This window comes from Lingula anatina, chromosome 4 (genome assembly GCF_051362555.1).
Source record: "Lingula anatina isolate TDL-2025a chromosome 4, LinAna3.0, whole genome shotgun sequence".
Lineage (NCBI taxonomy): Eukaryota > Metazoa > Brachiopoda > Lingulata > Lingulida > Lingulidae > Lingula > Lingula anatina.
Genome location: NC_141770.1, coordinates 18,777,310 through 18,796,396, shown reverse-complemented (window position 1 = coordinate 18,796,396; position 19,087 = coordinate 18,777,310). Strand labels below are relative to the sequence as shown.

At 34.4% G+C, this 19,087-nt stretch overlaps 2 protein-coding genes across 5 annotated transcripts in view; one reads left to right on the top strand and one right to left on the bottom strand.

Annotated features, from left to right (window-relative positions):
- LOC106162220 (dihydroorotate dehydrogenase (quinone), mitochondrial) overlaps positions 1 to 3,656 on the top strand; it is a 114,980-nt gene extending 111,324 nt beyond the window's left edge. For all 3 annotated transcript variants that reach the window (XM_087012157.1, XM_087012158.1, XM_087012156.1), the window contains 4 exons: positions 1,704 to 1,823; positions 2,240 to 2,393; positions 2,730 to 2,889; positions 3,157 to 3,656. In XM_087012157.1, coding sequence (XP_086868283.1) covers positions 1,704 to 1,823; positions 2,240 to 2,393; positions 2,730 to 2,889; positions 3,157 to 3,241 — 519 coding nt within the window. In that variant the 3' untranslated portion in view covers positions 3,242 to 3,656. The remainder of the gene's footprint in view (positions 1 to 1,703; positions 1,824 to 2,239; positions 2,394 to 2,729; positions 2,890 to 3,156) is intronic.
- A 313-nt stretch (positions 3,657 to 3,969) lies between these two features.
- Positions 3,970 to 19,087, bottom strand: part of LOC106162217 (ribosome quality control complex subunit TCF25) — a 69,150-nt gene continuing 54,032 nt past the window's right edge. For both annotated transcript variants that reach the window (XM_087012155.1, XM_013539402.3), the window contains exons 14-18: positions 9,895 to 10,053; positions 9,666 to 9,756; positions 9,374 to 9,456; positions 9,093 to 9,168; positions 3,970 to 5,193 (exon numbers count right to left, since the gene is read on the bottom strand). In XM_087012155.1, the coding sequence (XP_086868281.1) occupies positions 5,002 to 5,193; positions 9,093 to 9,168; positions 9,374 to 9,456; positions 9,666 to 9,756; positions 9,895 to 10,053 (601 nt within the window). In that variant the 3' untranslated portion in view covers positions 3,970 to 5,001. The remainder of the gene's footprint in view (positions 5,194 to 9,092; positions 9,169 to 9,373; positions 9,457 to 9,665; positions 9,757 to 9,894; positions 10,054 to 19,087) is intronic.

Sequence of the window (19,087 nt, the reverse complement as noted above, 5' to 3'; positions counted from 1 at the left end):
GGGCACAGCCGTTGGCTTGGGGGCACACTTGGCTTTGCATGGGGTTAAACCACCTCTCTTTTGACCCAACGAGGAATTTAATGATTCTTTCATTTCTTTTTAAGAATGGAAGCTTACGTGAGTTAACATTGAACAAGGACTTCAGCATACTGATTTAAAAAATCTGACTAAAGCATTTAATTTACTTTATTTGGATTCATAGTGATTTTACTGTCGCTTATGTTATCATTATGCATATGATTATTGGAATGGCATTACAAAGTGTTTGCAATTATGTGTTGGTGTTGGTTTAAAGGGGCTGTTTTTACCCATTTTTACTAAGTCACTGTCTTCAGTCAGAATTTACCATGACAATAGACCCAAAAAGAATTAACATTTTACAGACTAGGTGAACAAATTGAGGTTGACAACTTTGAAAAAATTAGATTTCTTTAGAAAGAAGTGCTTTCCTTCAGGCTATTTTTACAGTATTGCGTTGGAATCTAATTAAAATCAGTTAGAATTTACACAGATGCCAGTGTCAGATACCATTCTCTTTTCTTGGACCTTAAGTACAGGCTATTATTTTTATTTTTTACTATATTTACTTAGTTAATTGTTCATTAACTTCATTGACTTAAATGAATACCCCCCCCCCAATATCTGGGCAAATGAATGAAGTAAATGAATATTATCATATGTTATAAATATGCTTTGTGTTACAAAACAATAAACTATTGTAACTCTTCATTAGTCGAATTAATTTTAGTATCAGGAGTTAATTCTTAATATCTGAGTATCATGCCAGTCATTCAGGATGTGAATTTTTCTGTTTGATTTTTGTTTAATGGCCAATATCTTTATCTGTCCCTGGTCACTTTTAGATAAAGTTTTTGTTTGTCAAAATGACAAATTGATGTACAGCAATTTCCACATTTCACTTTCTTATGCCTATACAATTTTCATCAAAGCCAAAGAGCATAGTTTGGGCCTAGTTTCTAAGCTGGAGGCTTGCCACCCTGAGTTTCAGAGTAATAATAGTGACTTGCCTCTCCTTTCTGATATAAACAAAGGCGGTTTTCTGGTAAACTCTGATACACAGGGCGAAGGTTAGCAATACAGTTATTACCCAACTGACTGAATGCTCAGTGGTGACAGAAAATATTTACATGGTGTATGCTTGACATAATTTGCTGAAAAAAGGCCCAGTGAACCGGTCAGTGATGCTGAAGTGGACACCTGTGGACAATGGATGTTGTGACAGTGAAATGACCCCTGGTGACATCGTGATGTATCACAACCATCTATATGTCACTGCAGTGTCGTGTTACAAACTGATACAATATTGCCATTGCTGTGTTCACACTCAGACCATTTAAGGTGCAATAGGAGTAGGTCTAACTTTAAACTTGGAATAATTAACTGACATCCTTACAGATGGTCAACTTAGCTGTGAATTATTTTATTAGTTTGGAAAAACGTGAGCAACTATAGAAAGAAATTAGATCAAGACACCTTGGTAATATGTCACTTAAGAAGTATTTTGGTCTGAAAAGAATTTTACAAGTGTGGCAAAAATAAACAACATTATTTTTCACAAACTGTCTACATGGTATTCAAATCAACATTATAGCCATATTAATGATATAATATCCGTAATATAATTACAGTGTAGACAAACATATTGAAGTGTATCTCACTTGTGTTTCATTTTTTGCTTTCAGGTCTTGGAAGCAAGGAATCAATTACAATGCAAGAGGAAGCCTCCACTACTGGTAAAGATAGCTCCAGACCTTACAGAGCAGGATAAGATAGACATTGCTGCTGTCCTAGCAAGACCCAATGTAAGTGAGCCATAATAAACTGGAGAGCTCACAATATAACATTTTTGTTTGGTGTATTTAGTACTGTGGAATAGATTTTTAATTTTCTGGTTCATTTTATTTTATTTTTAATTATTGTTTTCATTTAAAAACATGACATTTGTGTGCAGCAGGGAATACTGTTCTTGGTGCTGAAAAAAAAATTTGTTGTGTTAGAGAAGCACATGGTTGTGTTGCCTTGAAGTTCTCAACAGTAGAAATGCTGATAATTTAGAGAGCATTGAAGTTATTTTAAGAATGAGCTAAAAGTTTATAAAGAAATATTTAATGTGTACTAAATGCAGAGTTTCTGAATCTGCATTAAGAATAAAAGCATTATTTAAGATCGCATAAAAGCAACCCTGTGAAGATCTACTAGTAATTTATTCACTTTTCAGAAGTCTGTGGATGGCTTGATAATTTCAAATACAACTGTAAGTCGTCCACCATCTTTACAAAGCAAAAGTAAGGATGAAACAGGTGGTTTGAGTGGAGCACCTCTTAAAGAGCTTTCAACACAGACCTTGAGGGACATGTACAAACTTACTCAAGGTAAAATGATCGAGTTATATTGAATTTATAGGTAATAGCTACAAGAGAGGCTGAAATAAGACTTCACTTGTAGGCCAGGCCTTTTTACAACTTAAGATTTTTAAAACATAAGCATACACATGCATGCAATTACAATGTCTGAACTCATCAGATTGAGGAATTGAAAGGTTAAAACAGTCACCAGCCAAGCAGAAGGCCACCTTTATACACTTTGGAGATCAGCATATTCTTTATGCTAGGTAAATGTATAAAATATTTATAATCCAATTGAAATATATTAGGAAAAAGTGCCAAATATCAAAAGATCTGTGATTGACTTAACTTGCATTCAACTAGGCCGTCTTCCAATTATTGGTGTTGGAGGTGTGGCTAGTGGGGAGGATGCTTATGAGAAAATTAAAGCAGGTGCCTCTCTTGTACAACTGTATACAGCTTTGTCTTATGAAGGACCACCAATTGTTGACAGAATAAGAAGAGAACTAGATGAGCTATTAGAGTAAGTGACTTATTCACCTGATTCCTTCTTAGGCTCAGGTTATCTTGCATTTGAAAGTGGGGCCAAATGCTAAAGAAGTTTTTCTTTAGAAATAATTAAAGAATATACAAGTGTCTTTTGGGATATTTGTAACTGATTTTGTGGAAAAAGCATTAAGTCAAACTTAATTTGCTTGTTTAATGTTAGGAATCAATTACTGTAATTTTTTCCATATGAACTGATGATGTCAAGATTTTTTTGATGTACCAATTTTCTTGTTGTTTTCAGAAAAGATGGTTATTCAAGCGTAACAGAAGCAGTGGGTTTTGATCACAGACAAGTCCCAGAAACTTCCAGTAAAAATGGACAATAATGAATAACAAAAAAAGCACATTGTTATTGGTTGATGTGTTGGACACTTGTATTTATTGGGTATTCACGAGTATGGAACTCGAAAGTAAAAGTTGTGATTTATTTGCGAAATATACTAGTCTCAAATGAGCATTACGAGTTACATTTCATACTACCTGCAGTAAAGTGGAAATGAAGGGTCTGCAATTTAATGTATGGAAATTGTTTTCTGGCAGTTTGTCACTGTACAGATGTTATCACTGTTGACTGCATTGTTTCTACGAATGTTTATTCTGTTTTTTTTTTTTCCAAGAAAATTTGAAAATAACTTTAATCATAATTATAATAATAATTTATTATGGTATGGTGCATTTTACAGTGACTTTAACCAAACATTTTTGTCATGACATTTAATAAATAGATCAGCTTAAACATGATGCACTTAATCTCTATTTTCAGTTACTGTAATATAGAACTTGCACTCGATTTTAAGATGCATCTCAGACATTTGAAGACCAGTCAACCTCATCAGGAACATTGTCTTTGGCATTTTATTGGTTTCTGTGATGTACCAATACTACTGATATGTCACAGCGCTCCTTGCTCAGCTACTAGTCAAAAAGTTTTGGCTAAATGCAAAGCATTTACTAACAATAATGAACTCTTAAGAACATTTCATGTCAGTCATTGTGATCCTGCTTTATCTTAATAACATTTGCAACAAAAAATATAAACAAATAACAGCATAGATATGGAAAAAAGACCAATTTATTTTCTAGATCATAATTTATGATCATATTGCACTATCACAGTTAACAGTGATATTATTAGTTAACAAAACATTTCTGGTCGAATTACTTTTATGCAAATCAATCCACCATCTTTAAGAGATGAATATACTAGAAAAAATTTATTAGCTCATATGCTCAACACCATGCTGAACTGTTGTCTTAATTTTGTTGAATAACCCTCTCTCAGCTGTCACCTCATTGGTCAGAGACTGGTCATGTGTTGTCCAATAGGATTAACTTGCTGTTCCATCAACATACTTGGTCCATACTTCTAAGTGAACTTGGAAGTATGCAGTTTACACTGTATTTTACCCTTCCAGACTTCTCTAATTGTTTGATTGAGCAAAACTGTTGGGTCTCTTCTGTCACTTTAGACAAGCCATTTTACTTGTTTTCTTTCAGATGCAGTTGAAGTTCACCAGAAAACTGCAGAATAATTCCACCTCACCAATTACATGATTGTATAATAAAAATGCCGTTGTACAGTTCCTGTAGTAGTTCCACTGTATAATTGGTGACCACATTCCTCCTTGTTGGCCAATGAGGCTAATAATGTCACATGTAAAAGTTGTATAAACTTTTAGACCTTTAGCCACAGATTTGGGACTTAGCTTAAGCTGCTAAACCTGAATAGCTGGATGTTTAAAGTTGACTTTGCAATGATGGTCTGAGAGTGTTTTTTAAAAATAATTGGTGAACAACAAATGTACGGCATTTAATGAAACAAAATAAAATTCTACCACCACTGAGGAGAATAGGTATCAAAACAATTGCAATTTAGGACCAAACTTACAAAGTGAAAAGTGATTGAAAAAGGAGGCACTAGTATAAGCAGCCTTTTAGATTCTTTCTGAAACGCAACTTAATCGACTAAAATTTATACCAGTCCTTGCCAAATCTGTCAAACAGCTCCCGACAGTATGTGTCTGATCAGATGTGACCATGGCACCAACTGTACACATCATACAACATATGACGAGTTTTAGCTTCGTCAGTCCCACTCGGGATTGTTGTCTTGGTCATCAAATTCATCGCCTCCTTGCCCGTCCTCTCTGGGAGCATCTACTGGTCTGATATTGTTCAAGAGATCCCTCATGGCCTCCATCAGTGCGCCAATGCCTGCCTGCATGTCAGTTGGAGCAGCAGCCCCACCTACAGCACCGTCTGGGACATCTGGGACTTCCTGCAAAGAAAGTTTTTCAGTTAATTATGGTATCTAAATATTTTCTCACCTTATAATTTGAATTATTGTTTATCTGGAGCAACTTTTGTGGTATCCTTTTTTCTTGGTACCTTAAATTTATGTTAATACATATTGTCTGATACTCATCTTTGCATAACCAAAACATATTTTTCCAGTCACAAAGTGTACAAGCAGTGCAGAGTTTACTGTACATAACCAACTTTTAATGCTATTTCAAAGTGAAATAGATGAGATTTCTTACAAGGGGAGCTAACTTTTCTTTCCAATTCAATACTCGATCTGTCATAGCCACCCTGAGCTTCAGAGATAACTTGACACCTACCTCTTCACTATAGCCTATCTTCATCGTGTCAAGTTACCTCTGACGAAAATAGTTTGACCTAGTTTATATAAGCCAATCGAATCCAAGTTTCAAAATTTTTCACCAAAGTTTGGTGAAAACGCTGATTGGTTGACCGTCAATCGGTAATCCTCGGCTGATTCCGCAAGCTCCATACTATCAACAAAGTTATTGTAGAGTGCGGAGACATCCGAGTAGTTCCGAGTGCAAAACCGTACACAAAGAAAGCATGGCGTCTCCTATGAGTGACTACGTAAAACTAGAGGATCAGAGAGGCGATACCGCCTCCAAATATTGTACCACCAGCTGGAGCAAGCGCATTCGTATAGACCCCCACATACACAAAATAAGGGACACAGCCACCAGTTTTGTGCTTGACAAGCTGTAAAAATGCAATCAACAAGAATTTTTAAACTATTGCAAAAAATATATATGGTACTATCAAATTTAAATTCTTCGTAAGGTAGGTCAAGGGTCAATTTCAAGGTCACAGTAAATTGCCAGTATATGACTTGAATCCAGTTTTGGAGATAAAAGGGAAGCAAAATTTGCAAAATTCAGTTCATGGTGAAAAGTAGGTCAAAGGTCAATTTCAAGGTCACATTTAGATTGCCAGTATATGACTTTCTATTCAAGTTCAATAGTAACTATGGACCTATCTCTGCCAGTTTTGGAGATAAAAGGGAAGCAAAATTTGCAAAGTTCAGTTTATGGTGAAAAGTAGGACAAAGGTCAATTTTAATGTCACATTTATAATGCCAGTATATGACTTCCTATTCAAGTTCAATAGTAACTACGGACCTATCTCAGCCAGTTTTGGAGATAAAAGGAAAGCAAAATTTGCAAAATTCAGTTCATGGTGTAAAGTAGGTCAAAGGTCAATTTTAAGGTCACATTTAGATTGCCAGTATATGACTTCCTTTTCAAGTTCAATAGTAACTATGGACCTATCTCAGCCAGTTTTGGAGATAAAAGGGAAGCAAAATTTGCAAAATTCAGTTCATGGTGTAAAGTAGGTCAAAGGTCAATTTTAAGGTCAAATTTAGATTGCCAGTATATGACTTCCTTTTCAAGTTCAATAGTAACTATGGACCTATCTCTGCCAGTTTTGGAGATAAAAGGGAAGCAAAATTTGCAAAATTCAGTTCATGGTGTAAAGTAGGTCAAAGGTCAATTTTAAGGTCACATTTAGATTGCCAGTATATGACTTCCTTTTCAAGTTCAATAGTAACTATGGACCTATCTCTGCCAGTTTTGGAGATAAGAGGGAAGAAAAGTTTGCAAAGTTCAGTTTATGGTGAAAAGTAGGTCAAAGGTCAATTTCAAGGTCACATTTAGATTGCCAGTATATGACTTCCTTTTCAAGTTCAATAGTAACTATGGACCTATCTCTGCCAGTTTTGGAGATAAAAGGGAAGCAAAATTTGCAAAGTTCAGTTTATGGTGAAAAGTATGTCAAAGGTCAATTTTAAGGTCACATTTAGATTGCCAGTATATGACTTCCTATTCAAGTTCAATAGTAACTACGGACCTATCTCAGCCAGTTTTGGAGATGAAAGGAAAGCAAAATTTGCAAAATTCAGTTCATGGTGTAAAGTAGGTCAAAGGTCAATTTTAAGGTCACATTGAGATTGCCAGTATATGACTTCCTATTCAAGTTCAATAGTAACTATGGACCTATCTCTGCCAGTTTTGGAGATAAAAGGGAAGAAAAATTTGCAAAGTTCAGTTCATGGTGAAAAGTAGGTCAAAGGTCAATTTTAAGGTCACATTGAGATTGCCAGTATATGACTTCCTATTCAAGTTCAATAGTAACTATGGACCTATCTCTGCCAGTTTTGGAGATAAAAGGGAAGCAAATTTTGCAAAGTTCAGTTTATGGTGAAAAGTAGGTCAAAGGTCAATTTCAAGGTCACATTTAGATTGCCAGTATATGACTTCCTATTCAAGTTCATTAGTAACTATGGACCTATCTCTGCCAGTTTTGGAGATATAAGGGACTAGATGTTATAATTTTGGAGTTACCATAATGTGCCTTAAATTTCGTACAGAAAAAATTAATTAAAATAAAGAAAATGTCATTTTGGTCAAAATTCTTGAAATAGGAGGTGCTCTGAAGTTTCAGAAGTTCAAATTTGATGAAATAACGTCATTTTTGAACACAAGTTGTCTGCTTTGCCAAGCCTTATCTTTTATTTTTCCAAAGTTCAAAATTTATTATCCATTACCGTACTGCACATTTTGCTTTTACCACCAATATGTACTTTTTGATACAGCGTAACTCGAAAACCGTATGGAATACAAAAAAACCGAGACCACCTCCAGTGTTGGGCTTTACATGCTCTACAAAATGCAAAAAAGAATGGGTCTCTAGCATTAACGGTTCCCGAATTAGAGACAGTTTTCAGTTTCGGTATCTTATGGCCGCTACTCCCGTGAAAATGCACCGATTGACCCCAAATTCATGGAGATGAAAGATGACCTGAAGGGTAACACTTTCCAATAATATTATTGGTTAAGTCTGTGTGGTGTCTGAATAACAGGGCAAAAAAAATTTTTTTCGTAAAAAATTTCATTTTTTTGAAAATTTTGGCCCATTTGACCTTGAAGTAGAGGTCAAAGGTCAAATCCAAGGATATATTTGAAATCTACACATATGACTTTTGGAAAGCCGTCTATAGAAATTTTTCCCATAACTCCTTCCGTAGGGTAGATAATTAGCATTTAATTTTGCCATTTTTAGACAAGGGTGCATTGCAATGAGTGCCACACCCAGACCCCAATACCGACAAAGCCCAAATTTTACGTGGAGTTGAGATTATAGGTGACCTAAATCCATGAGATGGGTACGGGGGCCCTTACCGTCTAGGAGGAGAAGCGGTAACGGTAGCCGTCCGGCGGAGCCGGCGGAGCCAACGGAGCCGGCAGAACGATCCGGACGGGACCGAAACCATGTGTACCGCCAGCGCTAACGCTGGTGGTACAATAATGTGTTAAGTTATCTCTTGATTCTTTGCAAAATATGAGTATATCGGAATTGAAACCAGAGCAGTTTGAGGCCCTGCATCATTATCTACTGAGGGATGATGTATTTTGCGTGCTGCCCACAGGTTACGGCAAGTCCCTGATATTCAGCCTTATCTTTGATTGGTCCGGATTTGAACAAAGCGCGCTTTGACTCGTTCGCGTTCATTGGCTAGATCGTTCAATGAGTCATTGAGTGTGGGCTTTAAATTTGATTGGCGAGCGGCAGGGGCAATCGAATGTGGTCAGAGGTAACTTGACACGATGAAGATAGGCTATAGTGAAGAGGTAGGTGTCAAGTTATCTCTGAAGCTCAGGGTGGTCATAGCAGCCATGTCTGATAAATTTCATAAAATTAAAAACTTTTCCCTTTGCTCTTAAGCTTTAAATAATAAAAGGATCACAATCTGACATTCAAACTATGCAAATAAGAGGTGAAATAGACTGAAAAAGCCTAAATGGAAGTTCTGATCAGAACTTTTCATTTCAGTTATTGTATATTTTGATATCTTACTTGTGGGTTAAAGTTGGGCAACATGGACCTGAAGAAAGCTGTCAGTGGATTACTTTCTTGTTGAGCCCTTGTTTGTCTGAAATAAATAAATAAAGAAACAAAATTACTATTGTGTTATTTATCTATATCCACTGTAGGCTTTCAACACTTTTTGCAAAAAGTTGAACAAGGCCCTATGTCAATTATATAGTTTTACATATTATTCATTTGTCTGACTAAAAAGCCATTCCAATCCATGCATTCCATACATAAAAAGCACACACTAACACTTGGAAATTTACCTTGCTGGTGGTCTTTCATATGAAGAAATAGAGTCCTCTGGAGGAAGAGGGTCATAGCTCATCACAGGGGTGTTTGCCAAATGCTGAGAAAAACAGAGACAACTGTGTTAGTTGAGACAGAGCACAACCACCATTATCATCTTTTTGATTAATCAGCAATTGTAGAATTATGCTACTTGGGCGATGTTTAAATTCCCAAAGGTTGACTAAAATCATACTCATATTATATTTTAACACATCAAAATGAATTTCCATATGATTCTCTTTCAATGTTTAAAAAAATTTAACTCACAGGTGGCAGTGCAGCTGTTGCATCCTTTATTTCTGAGATTAGAATATGGCGGAATATGTTTCTGGGAGTCCCGCGATATCTTCCTTGCCTTCTGCAAGAGAGATTTTAAAATATCAAACTAGAGGATCATATTCTAGGATAACATTTAAGGCTAAGTTGAAATCTGAGACACCAAAACTCCTTCAATTAAAAATAAAAAAAAAATAATAATAATAAATTAATAGTTTACTTCTTCCTGTATTCTTCAGCCAGAGGATCACCATCGTCCACTCTCTTGATCACCTCCTTAACATTTTTTTCTAACCACCTGACCACGTCTGGGTCCTTCCAGCATGGGTGACACCTGCCTATGTACAGGGCTATTAGTTGCTTGAGACCTTCTGGCTGGCTGTGGAAGAAGAATATATAAATTATGAGTTGTTTAAGACCTTTTGGCTGACTGTAGAAGAAGGCAAGTTATACAAGTTGCTAGAGAGCTTTCATGTGTATGTAAAATCATGTAGTTTATTATAGAATGGAATGATGCTGTTCTTTGTATAATATATATAATGAAGGGTTATCGGTTACTAAACACATCCTGCTTGATTGTGAAAGACTGAGAATACATATACAGTATATTATTTATAGAAATTTTAAACAATGTCATACACATTTGCTTTTTCAGTCATTTAGATTCCATTTATTTTTCTGGCAATGTTGCCTTTCACAAAGGATAAACTTGTGAAGAAAATATGAACAGTTTATCATAACCCTATACAACAAGTAAAATGTTACACATAACCAAAGCTGATATGTACATCACACATGTTCTATGTAATAAAAGGAATAAAGTGTGTGTGTGTGCGCGCATGTGTGCATGTATGTGTGTGTGTGTTCCAGATAATAGAAGCTCTTGCAATACTCTATTTAAGCCTATTAGACTATAGGAATTTCATCTTCTAGAGACCTCCAGGTGACAATTTCTATAATAAGAGTGAAACACATGTACCAGTATAAAGGTGCACATATCAAGGGAGTAACATTTAATCTGTATGCTGTGGTATACAAGGACAAGCAGAACACTATCAAAGTTGACATCTACACTTTCACACCTCCTCTATCACCACTGCTCATCAATGCACATCCAGTACAACTGTATCTTTTTATCACAAACACAAAAATCATAATACCTTCTTTATAGTAGACACTTATATTGCCATATTTTTTCATCAGTCTCCTTTTTACTAAGAAGGGGGGGGGGGGTGATCACAAGAACAAATTGTGACTTTGGTCGCTAGCCACAAAACATCATAAAACTCTTATGCCAATATATATATATATATATATATATTATTTTCTAAGACATATATTTTCCACTAAAGGATTACTGGAGGAGGTTTGTCCCATTACTACAGAGTGACACTTTTTACATTAATTGAACAAACTTATAAATACTAAACCATAGACAATTTAATAACATAGTCAATATTTTCTCATACCCACGTTACTAAAGGGGAAAGGGGTTCATAAAGTGAAATATATTCTCAGAGTAGAAATTATCAATCTAAAAAGACATGGCATGGAATAAGATCCATGTACTGACAGAAATGCAATCTGCAGATTTGAGGTGGTTCATTATAACAAATCAATACTGCAAGTATGAAATATTTACAAATCAGGGAAACTCACACACTCACATTGGATTAGGACAATACTCAAGTTACATCAATAATGATCACTGAAGGTAAGGATTACCAATGATTTTTTTAATTTGATTTTTATTTCCATATAAAGATAGGTCAGTGTGTGCACAGTACGGTCATCATACATTATAATATAATATATACACACCGTTGTCATTTTGTCAATATCAAGATAATGAAAAATGTTGATGAGCTTATTTGTTTGGCAAACCCATAAACTCAATCAAATATATAATGTCAAAGTTTTTTTTAATTGCTCATTCACTAAGTTGATCAAAGTGGTTACATATTTATGAGGCCCATATGTGAGAATGGAGCACCGAGTCTGTCATAATTTTTCTGAAAATATCTGCATCATTCTCAACAAATTACTTTGTTTTTCAAAATCCAAGGTCAATGTCATTTAATGTAAAAACTTACCATATAAAACATTGTGCACTAGCTCATGTGATGATTCCCCAGTATTTGTAGTGTGAACTATAATTTATGTATTGAAAATTACTGTATACCAGACCCTGAGCTGTTGTCCTACTTACAACTCCATTATGATCTGGCAAATTGGCCAATTTGCAGCATTATCTAGTTCATGTAATAAATACATGGATATCCACCTAAGCCGTGTTCACATTGAAGAAAGTCCTACCTTTCTCTTTGGACTACATGATTTAGTTAAGATTATCATAGGCAGCAAATGTTAAATTGCTCTGTTCTGTGAATTAAGTTGCAAGCCAAATGGGAAACATTTGATAAAGCCCAAAATCTTTTGACAAGTGGCACAAAATCAGGCGAGATTTCGTGGGATTTGAAAGAGGGTGGGGTCAGAAATAATGGCAGACTAGCCAGTGCAGTGTGGCAATGAATAAAAGCTGACAGAATGTATCCAGTGGTCACATAATATTGTTTAACTACAGTCTATTGCACAACATTACTGTTTCACTTATGCTTTGGGTCACTTTAATCTTGAACTCTCAGCAGCACATAGAGTTTCATCCCTATTGCTAAAAAGTTAACACCACATCATGTAGATTTTCATCACAATTCTAGTGTTCCATATGACATTGCATAGTGCGAACATTAGTATGTCAGGAAGAATTATTAAATTTTCTGCTTATGGTGATCTTCATGAAAAATCTGGTGGCTAGCACAGACATATAATATACCAAGAAAGTCGGTCTATCTTCAATGTAAACACAACTTCAGTGAACATGAAAAATACCTATGATGAACATTCATGTCAAGCAAGGCACTGCTAGTTTGAGGTTTGCTACTGAGATGTACAGGTGAGTTGGACAAAAGTTTTTTATAGCCTAAGGACTATTTAAGCTTTTGACTTTGTTTTCAATTTACTTATTCTTTATTCTATTTATTTATTTATTTTTTTTTTTTGGGGGGGAGGCTGCTTCAAAGTCAGTAGAAATATTGAGTTATGTTATGGTGGCAAATAGTTGAAAGTTGGCCTTAATTTTAAGAACAAACATTTTCACCTACTTCAACTTAATAGTATATATTAATAATAATAATATTAATAATTATTTGTTGTCAACTAAATAAATCAACTGTCAGCTATATAAATCACCAACATTAACCATTTCTCACTTTCTCAGAGCAGGTCTAATATTCTTAATTTGTTAGGCAAACATCCATTAATTTTGGGCCAAAAACTAAATCATTTGTGAAGTTTGTTAAGTTTGTGAAACAAGCCTGAGACTGGTTCAAAGCTAGTCGGAATATGGTGACTAATGTTTAGGGTAGACAAATCCACTCTACATGAATAATTGCTACAAAGTATTTGTCTGTTGGCATCCATGACCCATCCAGATGAATTAAACACAAAGAAATTAATGGGAGTGATTTCCCTGAAGTTACTTGGTCATGTCATAGCATGTGAATAGCAGGAAACACTTTTTGTACCTGGTTTGTAGAGGGTTTTGGCTAAAAAGCCCATGATAATAGTTACTGTACAGAAAACTGTGCCAATGTCTTCAAGGTGCATGGCAGTTTTCCATCTTTTCATTGGGGTAAAAATGGATTAAAATATTAAATTTAACACTGTCCATTTTAAAAAGGGAAAATCCATTTTATTCCCTTTTAAATAGCCAAAATCACACTTTTAAAGTAGTCAAAAATTGAAAATTACTGTGTTGAATTAAAAAATTCATGGGGCTTTTTGGGGAAATTTCCTCAAAACTGGGTTTAAAAATCAGTGAAATTGGGACCAATTGATATTTTGGGGAAAATTCCCCAAAACTATGTTCTAAAAACTGGATAATAATGGCCACTCTAATTTTGGGGGATTTTCTCTTTTAGACTGGGAAGCTTTAGTTATGTATTATCAAAGACAGGATAAACAGTCCCCTTTTCAGACAGAAAGGCATTATTTGCTATCTCCTTTGTCAAATGTTGCCTGGGTAACGCCACAGTACCAAGTTTGCTATGTGACATGTTTTGAATAGATTTACATCTCCTTTGGATCACTTGGGATTATTCAGCATGAAGCAGGGTGAATGTGAATGAATGAGTTTTCAATACCCTCTTCTATATGGTGAATGTAAGCCTGTATTTCCAATTGTTGGCAGAACTTTGTAGTATATGACTGTGCTTTATTGGAAAACTTTGTGATTAAAGTTTCAATTCATAAAAAGCCAATCTAATCCCTCCAGTATAAAAAATGCTTTCTTTGAAATACCAACAGTTATAGTGCTTGTGTATGTCTCATAATATTGGCCATTTCTTTCTCATATTGTTCAAATTGTATATCTATCTCATTTGATCAATTCTTTGATTTCTAATAAATTATTTCATGATGACCTGTCCATGTCCAACAAATGGTCAAAAATAAAGCTCTGTTAAACAATGGTCCACAATCCCTCCCTTTTAGCCTTACATGTACTAGTAGTCCTTTTCTCCAAGACAATAATCAACAGGCTTATACATGGTGATCATTTCAGATGACTTGCATTAAAGATGTTTTTGGTCCTCCAGTCACCTGTAAAATGTGTATCTTATTTCCGGACCATCTCTGAAGGAAACTGTGGGCTTTTAATGGGAAAGAGAACACTGGGTTAATTCATCATGATGAGGCATAATGTACTGGATTACTTTTATAGGGGTAAAATGTGATCTGTCTTGCTGTTATTAATTGCATTGGGAGACTGTGGCAAATTGTACTTATTCCTAGTATAATGGTCAGCACATGTCTGGCTTATATATGCTGGGCTTTTAATAACATTAAATTTGTGGAAAAAAAGCAATGAAATGAGGGAATTTGGGATCCATGCAAAACATTTACGTAATAAAATAATTTCATAATAAATTAAAAGAATTGGAAAAGCTATAAAAATCTAAAACAAAAGAAACTGGATTTACAGACAGTTTTATCTCTGCTCATTTGAGAAGTTTAATAATAAAAATATTCATCTTGAATAGTAATATCATTGTTTCCAGTTCTGCCATACAAACAATTACACTGTTCACTGAAAATAGAGAAAATAAATGTCAAATTTGCATTTAGAATAGAAATATACAAGGTACAGGTCTGATTATTTTAAAATAAAATATTGGTTTTTCTTTGTTAAAAAGGGCCCAATTATAATTAAATTAACATTAAAAACTCCCTTACTATGAGCTTGTTCAAAACGTTACCCTCTGGCTTCAAAATGAACCCCCTGGCTTCAGGTATTTTTGTTCTATCCGTGCCAGGATCAACTGGTAGGGTATAATTATGATACCTTTCTTATCTGCACACACCTTATTATCTAGGACAGTAGTTATCTCAGTCTTTAAACCTTTGAATTCTAATTCCAAGAATTAAAGCAGACTTTTTTATCTACATGAATGTATCGCCTGCAGTTTTTTTATTGAATAGTTCAGTCCCTGTATTTTTATAACTTATTTTATTCTTTCTTCAATTGAATTAATAAAATAAGACAATTGGATTAAATCAGAAATGATCTGGGGATTATTATGCTTAATTTTCTTACAGCTTTGAAAGTGTCAGTTTCTCCCACCTTATGGTTTATCAAACAATAGTTTAAAGTACATGAAATTCCACGATGCGTAACTTCCTTTACCCTGCATCACCCATCACTGACTTTCACTCATATACAATCAAATATTTTATAATATGAAAAGTAAATGTCTTCTACAAAATGGCATTAAGAAGGCAGTCACTCTGCAAATAAGAAAATATTGTATACAGTATGTCATGCAGTCAACCATGGTAGCTTTCAGTGAAAAGAAAACTCTAAGACACATTTAGACAATTCAGACAGAGTAACTTTGGACTGTAAACTGACCCAACTTGTGTCTAGGATAACCAGGGGCACTAAGTCAAAAGATTATTAAAGTTTTGGACTCAAAGTTAAAATTTATTATAATTTTCTCTGATTGATTTTTTAAAATGTTATTCTTTATACTATCATTATTATTAACTATTCTATTATTTTCCTCAAAATTAATGGGACTGACTTCAATCTGCACTTCTTAGATGCTCTAATATCTCTGTGAAATATGCTCAACTAATAACACAATATCCATGATTCCAAAAAGGCTTCTAGTCTGAATGGACCTTGGCTCTGCCCTTTTTGTGACATTCAGCCATGCACAATTAAACATTAATGGCCTGTGCCTGTGAAAATAGTTTCCTATCTTTTTATACATAATTTCCATAATTCCTTAACTTGACACCCTTGAAGAATTCGCCTATTGCATAAGACCATGGTATCCAAGCCAAGGGGCGTACCTCCAGCTATTGTCACATATTATCTGAAGACACAATCAAATCATGATCAATAATATTTGATGTTTAATCAGAGTTTATAGTGGACTAAGCCTCAGACAGATAGACTACCAGCTCCTGTGTCTCAAACTGACAGCTTAACTTGAAAAGTTGTGCAGAAATGTATTCTATTTCACAGTACCCTTTAGTGTGCAACTTTTGCGACCAAATCCCATTACAATGCTACTTACTGCTAGATCCATTCTAAATAGATTATGAGGAACTTGTTACATTCAGGTACACTTAACAGAGGTATGGGTCCAAATTAAGATCAATAAAGGCTTAAAAGTAAGCAAAGACAGAGTCAACCTTGGTTAAAGATTTGGACCTAGTATACTAGTACTGGGGTTGGTCTTACAAAATGACACTTAACAAGGACTTAGCTTTAACACTTAAAAAATTAGTTTGATCCAATGCAAAATTAATCTATAGTTACTGCAGCTGACTAAAATATAGTAGTCTAAAAATTAGCTATAAATTTTAGTCTTCTTGTAAAACGAGCATGTTGTACTAAATTCAGTGGACTTTGATGGACTGATATAATTATAATGATCTTGCATCAAAGTTAGCTACATGATAAATAGAACCAATTTTCAATGTAAAAAAATTCTTTTGTGAAACTGGGTTCAGTAGCATTATCTTACTAATCCCTAATCGAGTTAATTCAAAACACTATCACCATTCATTAATGAAGCAGCTTAATGCATCAAATTTCTATCGATGGGCAATTACTCTGATTTATTAACTTTATGGAAAAACTATAATTGAATGGATTTGTATATTTACAAGACCTGTCTTTTATGTTTCCTATGATATTTTCTTCTTTTTTTACTTATTTAGTCTTGTTATAAATGTCTAAGAAGACCTCCCAATAGGCAATATATAAGGGTATCTATCTTCCTTTAAGTTTCCTGTTACACTATACTTCAGGTGGCAATGTCAATAGGAACTCGGTACAAAGAAGTCTTTAATATTTAAGTGCACCACATTAGTCTTACCCTCATAAAATATCTAGCTGTCAGTCAGTGTGTTTAATGCCATCAAGTACACTAAAAACTGGATATTTGATAAATGCAATTTATTTTTATCTAGCATAACTGCATAGGATTCAAATAAGAATTTAAATTCCTAAAGGGAAAATACTTGCTGGTAAAATATATATATAATTTATTTCATATCCACAAGGATGATGATAATGATGATAATACTGATGAAGTTGCCCGTTAAGTAATGATCAAGCAACAGATCAACAAATAATCCATGATCATGTGTTAAAAATGCCAAGCACGATAGTTTATTGGGAAAAAAATTATATGTAACATTTAAGTTATATACTCATTCCACGCAATAATTCAATAAATAATCATGATCCTGTCTTAAAAATGCCAAGTCTGATAAATTAGTGAAAGAAGACCTTTATTAACAACACAAACAGACAGACTATTTTCCTTTTACCTATGCACATTAAACCTACACATACCTGAGCAGCTCGACTTCAAAATGCAATTACGCAGCAGTGCCCCCTGAAACCCATTAGCACACCTCCAGCTAGAACTCCTTCAATAATGTATCATTTTCTGGCCCCAATACCTCAAGGAATTTGAAACCAGTTCAAACTTTCCTCCTCCCAATCAAAAAATGGGATGAGATTTAAATCATCTTCTGATGGCATGTAGAGGCCTCTTCATACAGGGTCACTTGAGCATGAGATATTACACCTTACTCACGCTATCAGGTAACCTGACTGACTTATTAATAATTAATAATGGATTTCTGAAAAAATAAGCTTATTACAGACAAATTTATGCTACAGAAGCGGTGATGAAGAACATTTTTGGATGTGTACACTTCTTTCTCCTCTTCAGGTGCCAACACCAGTGAGGTGTTTGACAAATGTTGATATTTTGCCAAAGGTTTTTGTTTCTTGCTGTTGACCAAAGGTGTCTAGTGGAAATTTCAAAATTGTCAAGAGAGGCTTTTTGTTGTCTGCCTCAGGCACATTTGCCAGGTATTCTATGTGCACTATTATTAGTTATAAATGGATTTATGGAATAAAAAATGAATATACAGATATACTACAGAAGCGGTGATAAAGTACATTTTTGGAAATGTACACTATACACTGTCTCTACTATTACATTAAATGCATTTAGGGCTTTTACCCCAATTTCAAATCATATGCACTACTGTATTTTTTATAATTTATTATAATATTATTATTAGGTTAGTCCATCCCTCATATGTTTGTACTGGTTCTTGTAAAACCAAAGTCAAGCTGACATGGTACCGTTATAAATTGAATCAACATTTTTCTAATTCTTAAAATTACTGCTTTCTCTTTGCAAACTAACATTCTACAGAATTTTTACCAACAATTAATTTCCCATATTATTATGATACCACAACAATCTTTACCTTTTTTTGCATTTGCATGTCTTCCCAAACAGCTCCATTTTGCATTTTGCATGTATTTCCTTTCATAACAACGTTCTGCCCAATTTCTGGTATGAAATATTACTTGTCTAAACACACAATCTTTTTGGAGAAAAAAAATCCATCTTTCAGCACTTTCAGTGATTGCTGTGAAAATCAGGGTGCTGATTGGCTGTTTTATGGAAATGCTGACAACTCTTCTTGAAGATAAATTGCATTTAATTATTATTTCTGTGAGAGTTGGGATGTTAGAAATATATGGACAACTAAGCATGTTCTTTTTTCGGTGTCCAGATAGATTTTTTCTCCTTTTTAACAACATTTACTAATATCTGTAGGGCTGGCATAATTATGTGAACACTTCAACAGTAAAATTTAAAAATACTTTTGCAAGAGATGCTGCGTTTTGCTTTCTTTCAGACCTCATAAGATTGACTCTCCACACTGGGAGTGCTTTCATTAAATGATTGAATAGTTGCTCTACTTAAACACAATTTTTGATTACAATCTTTTTAATTAATTTATTTATT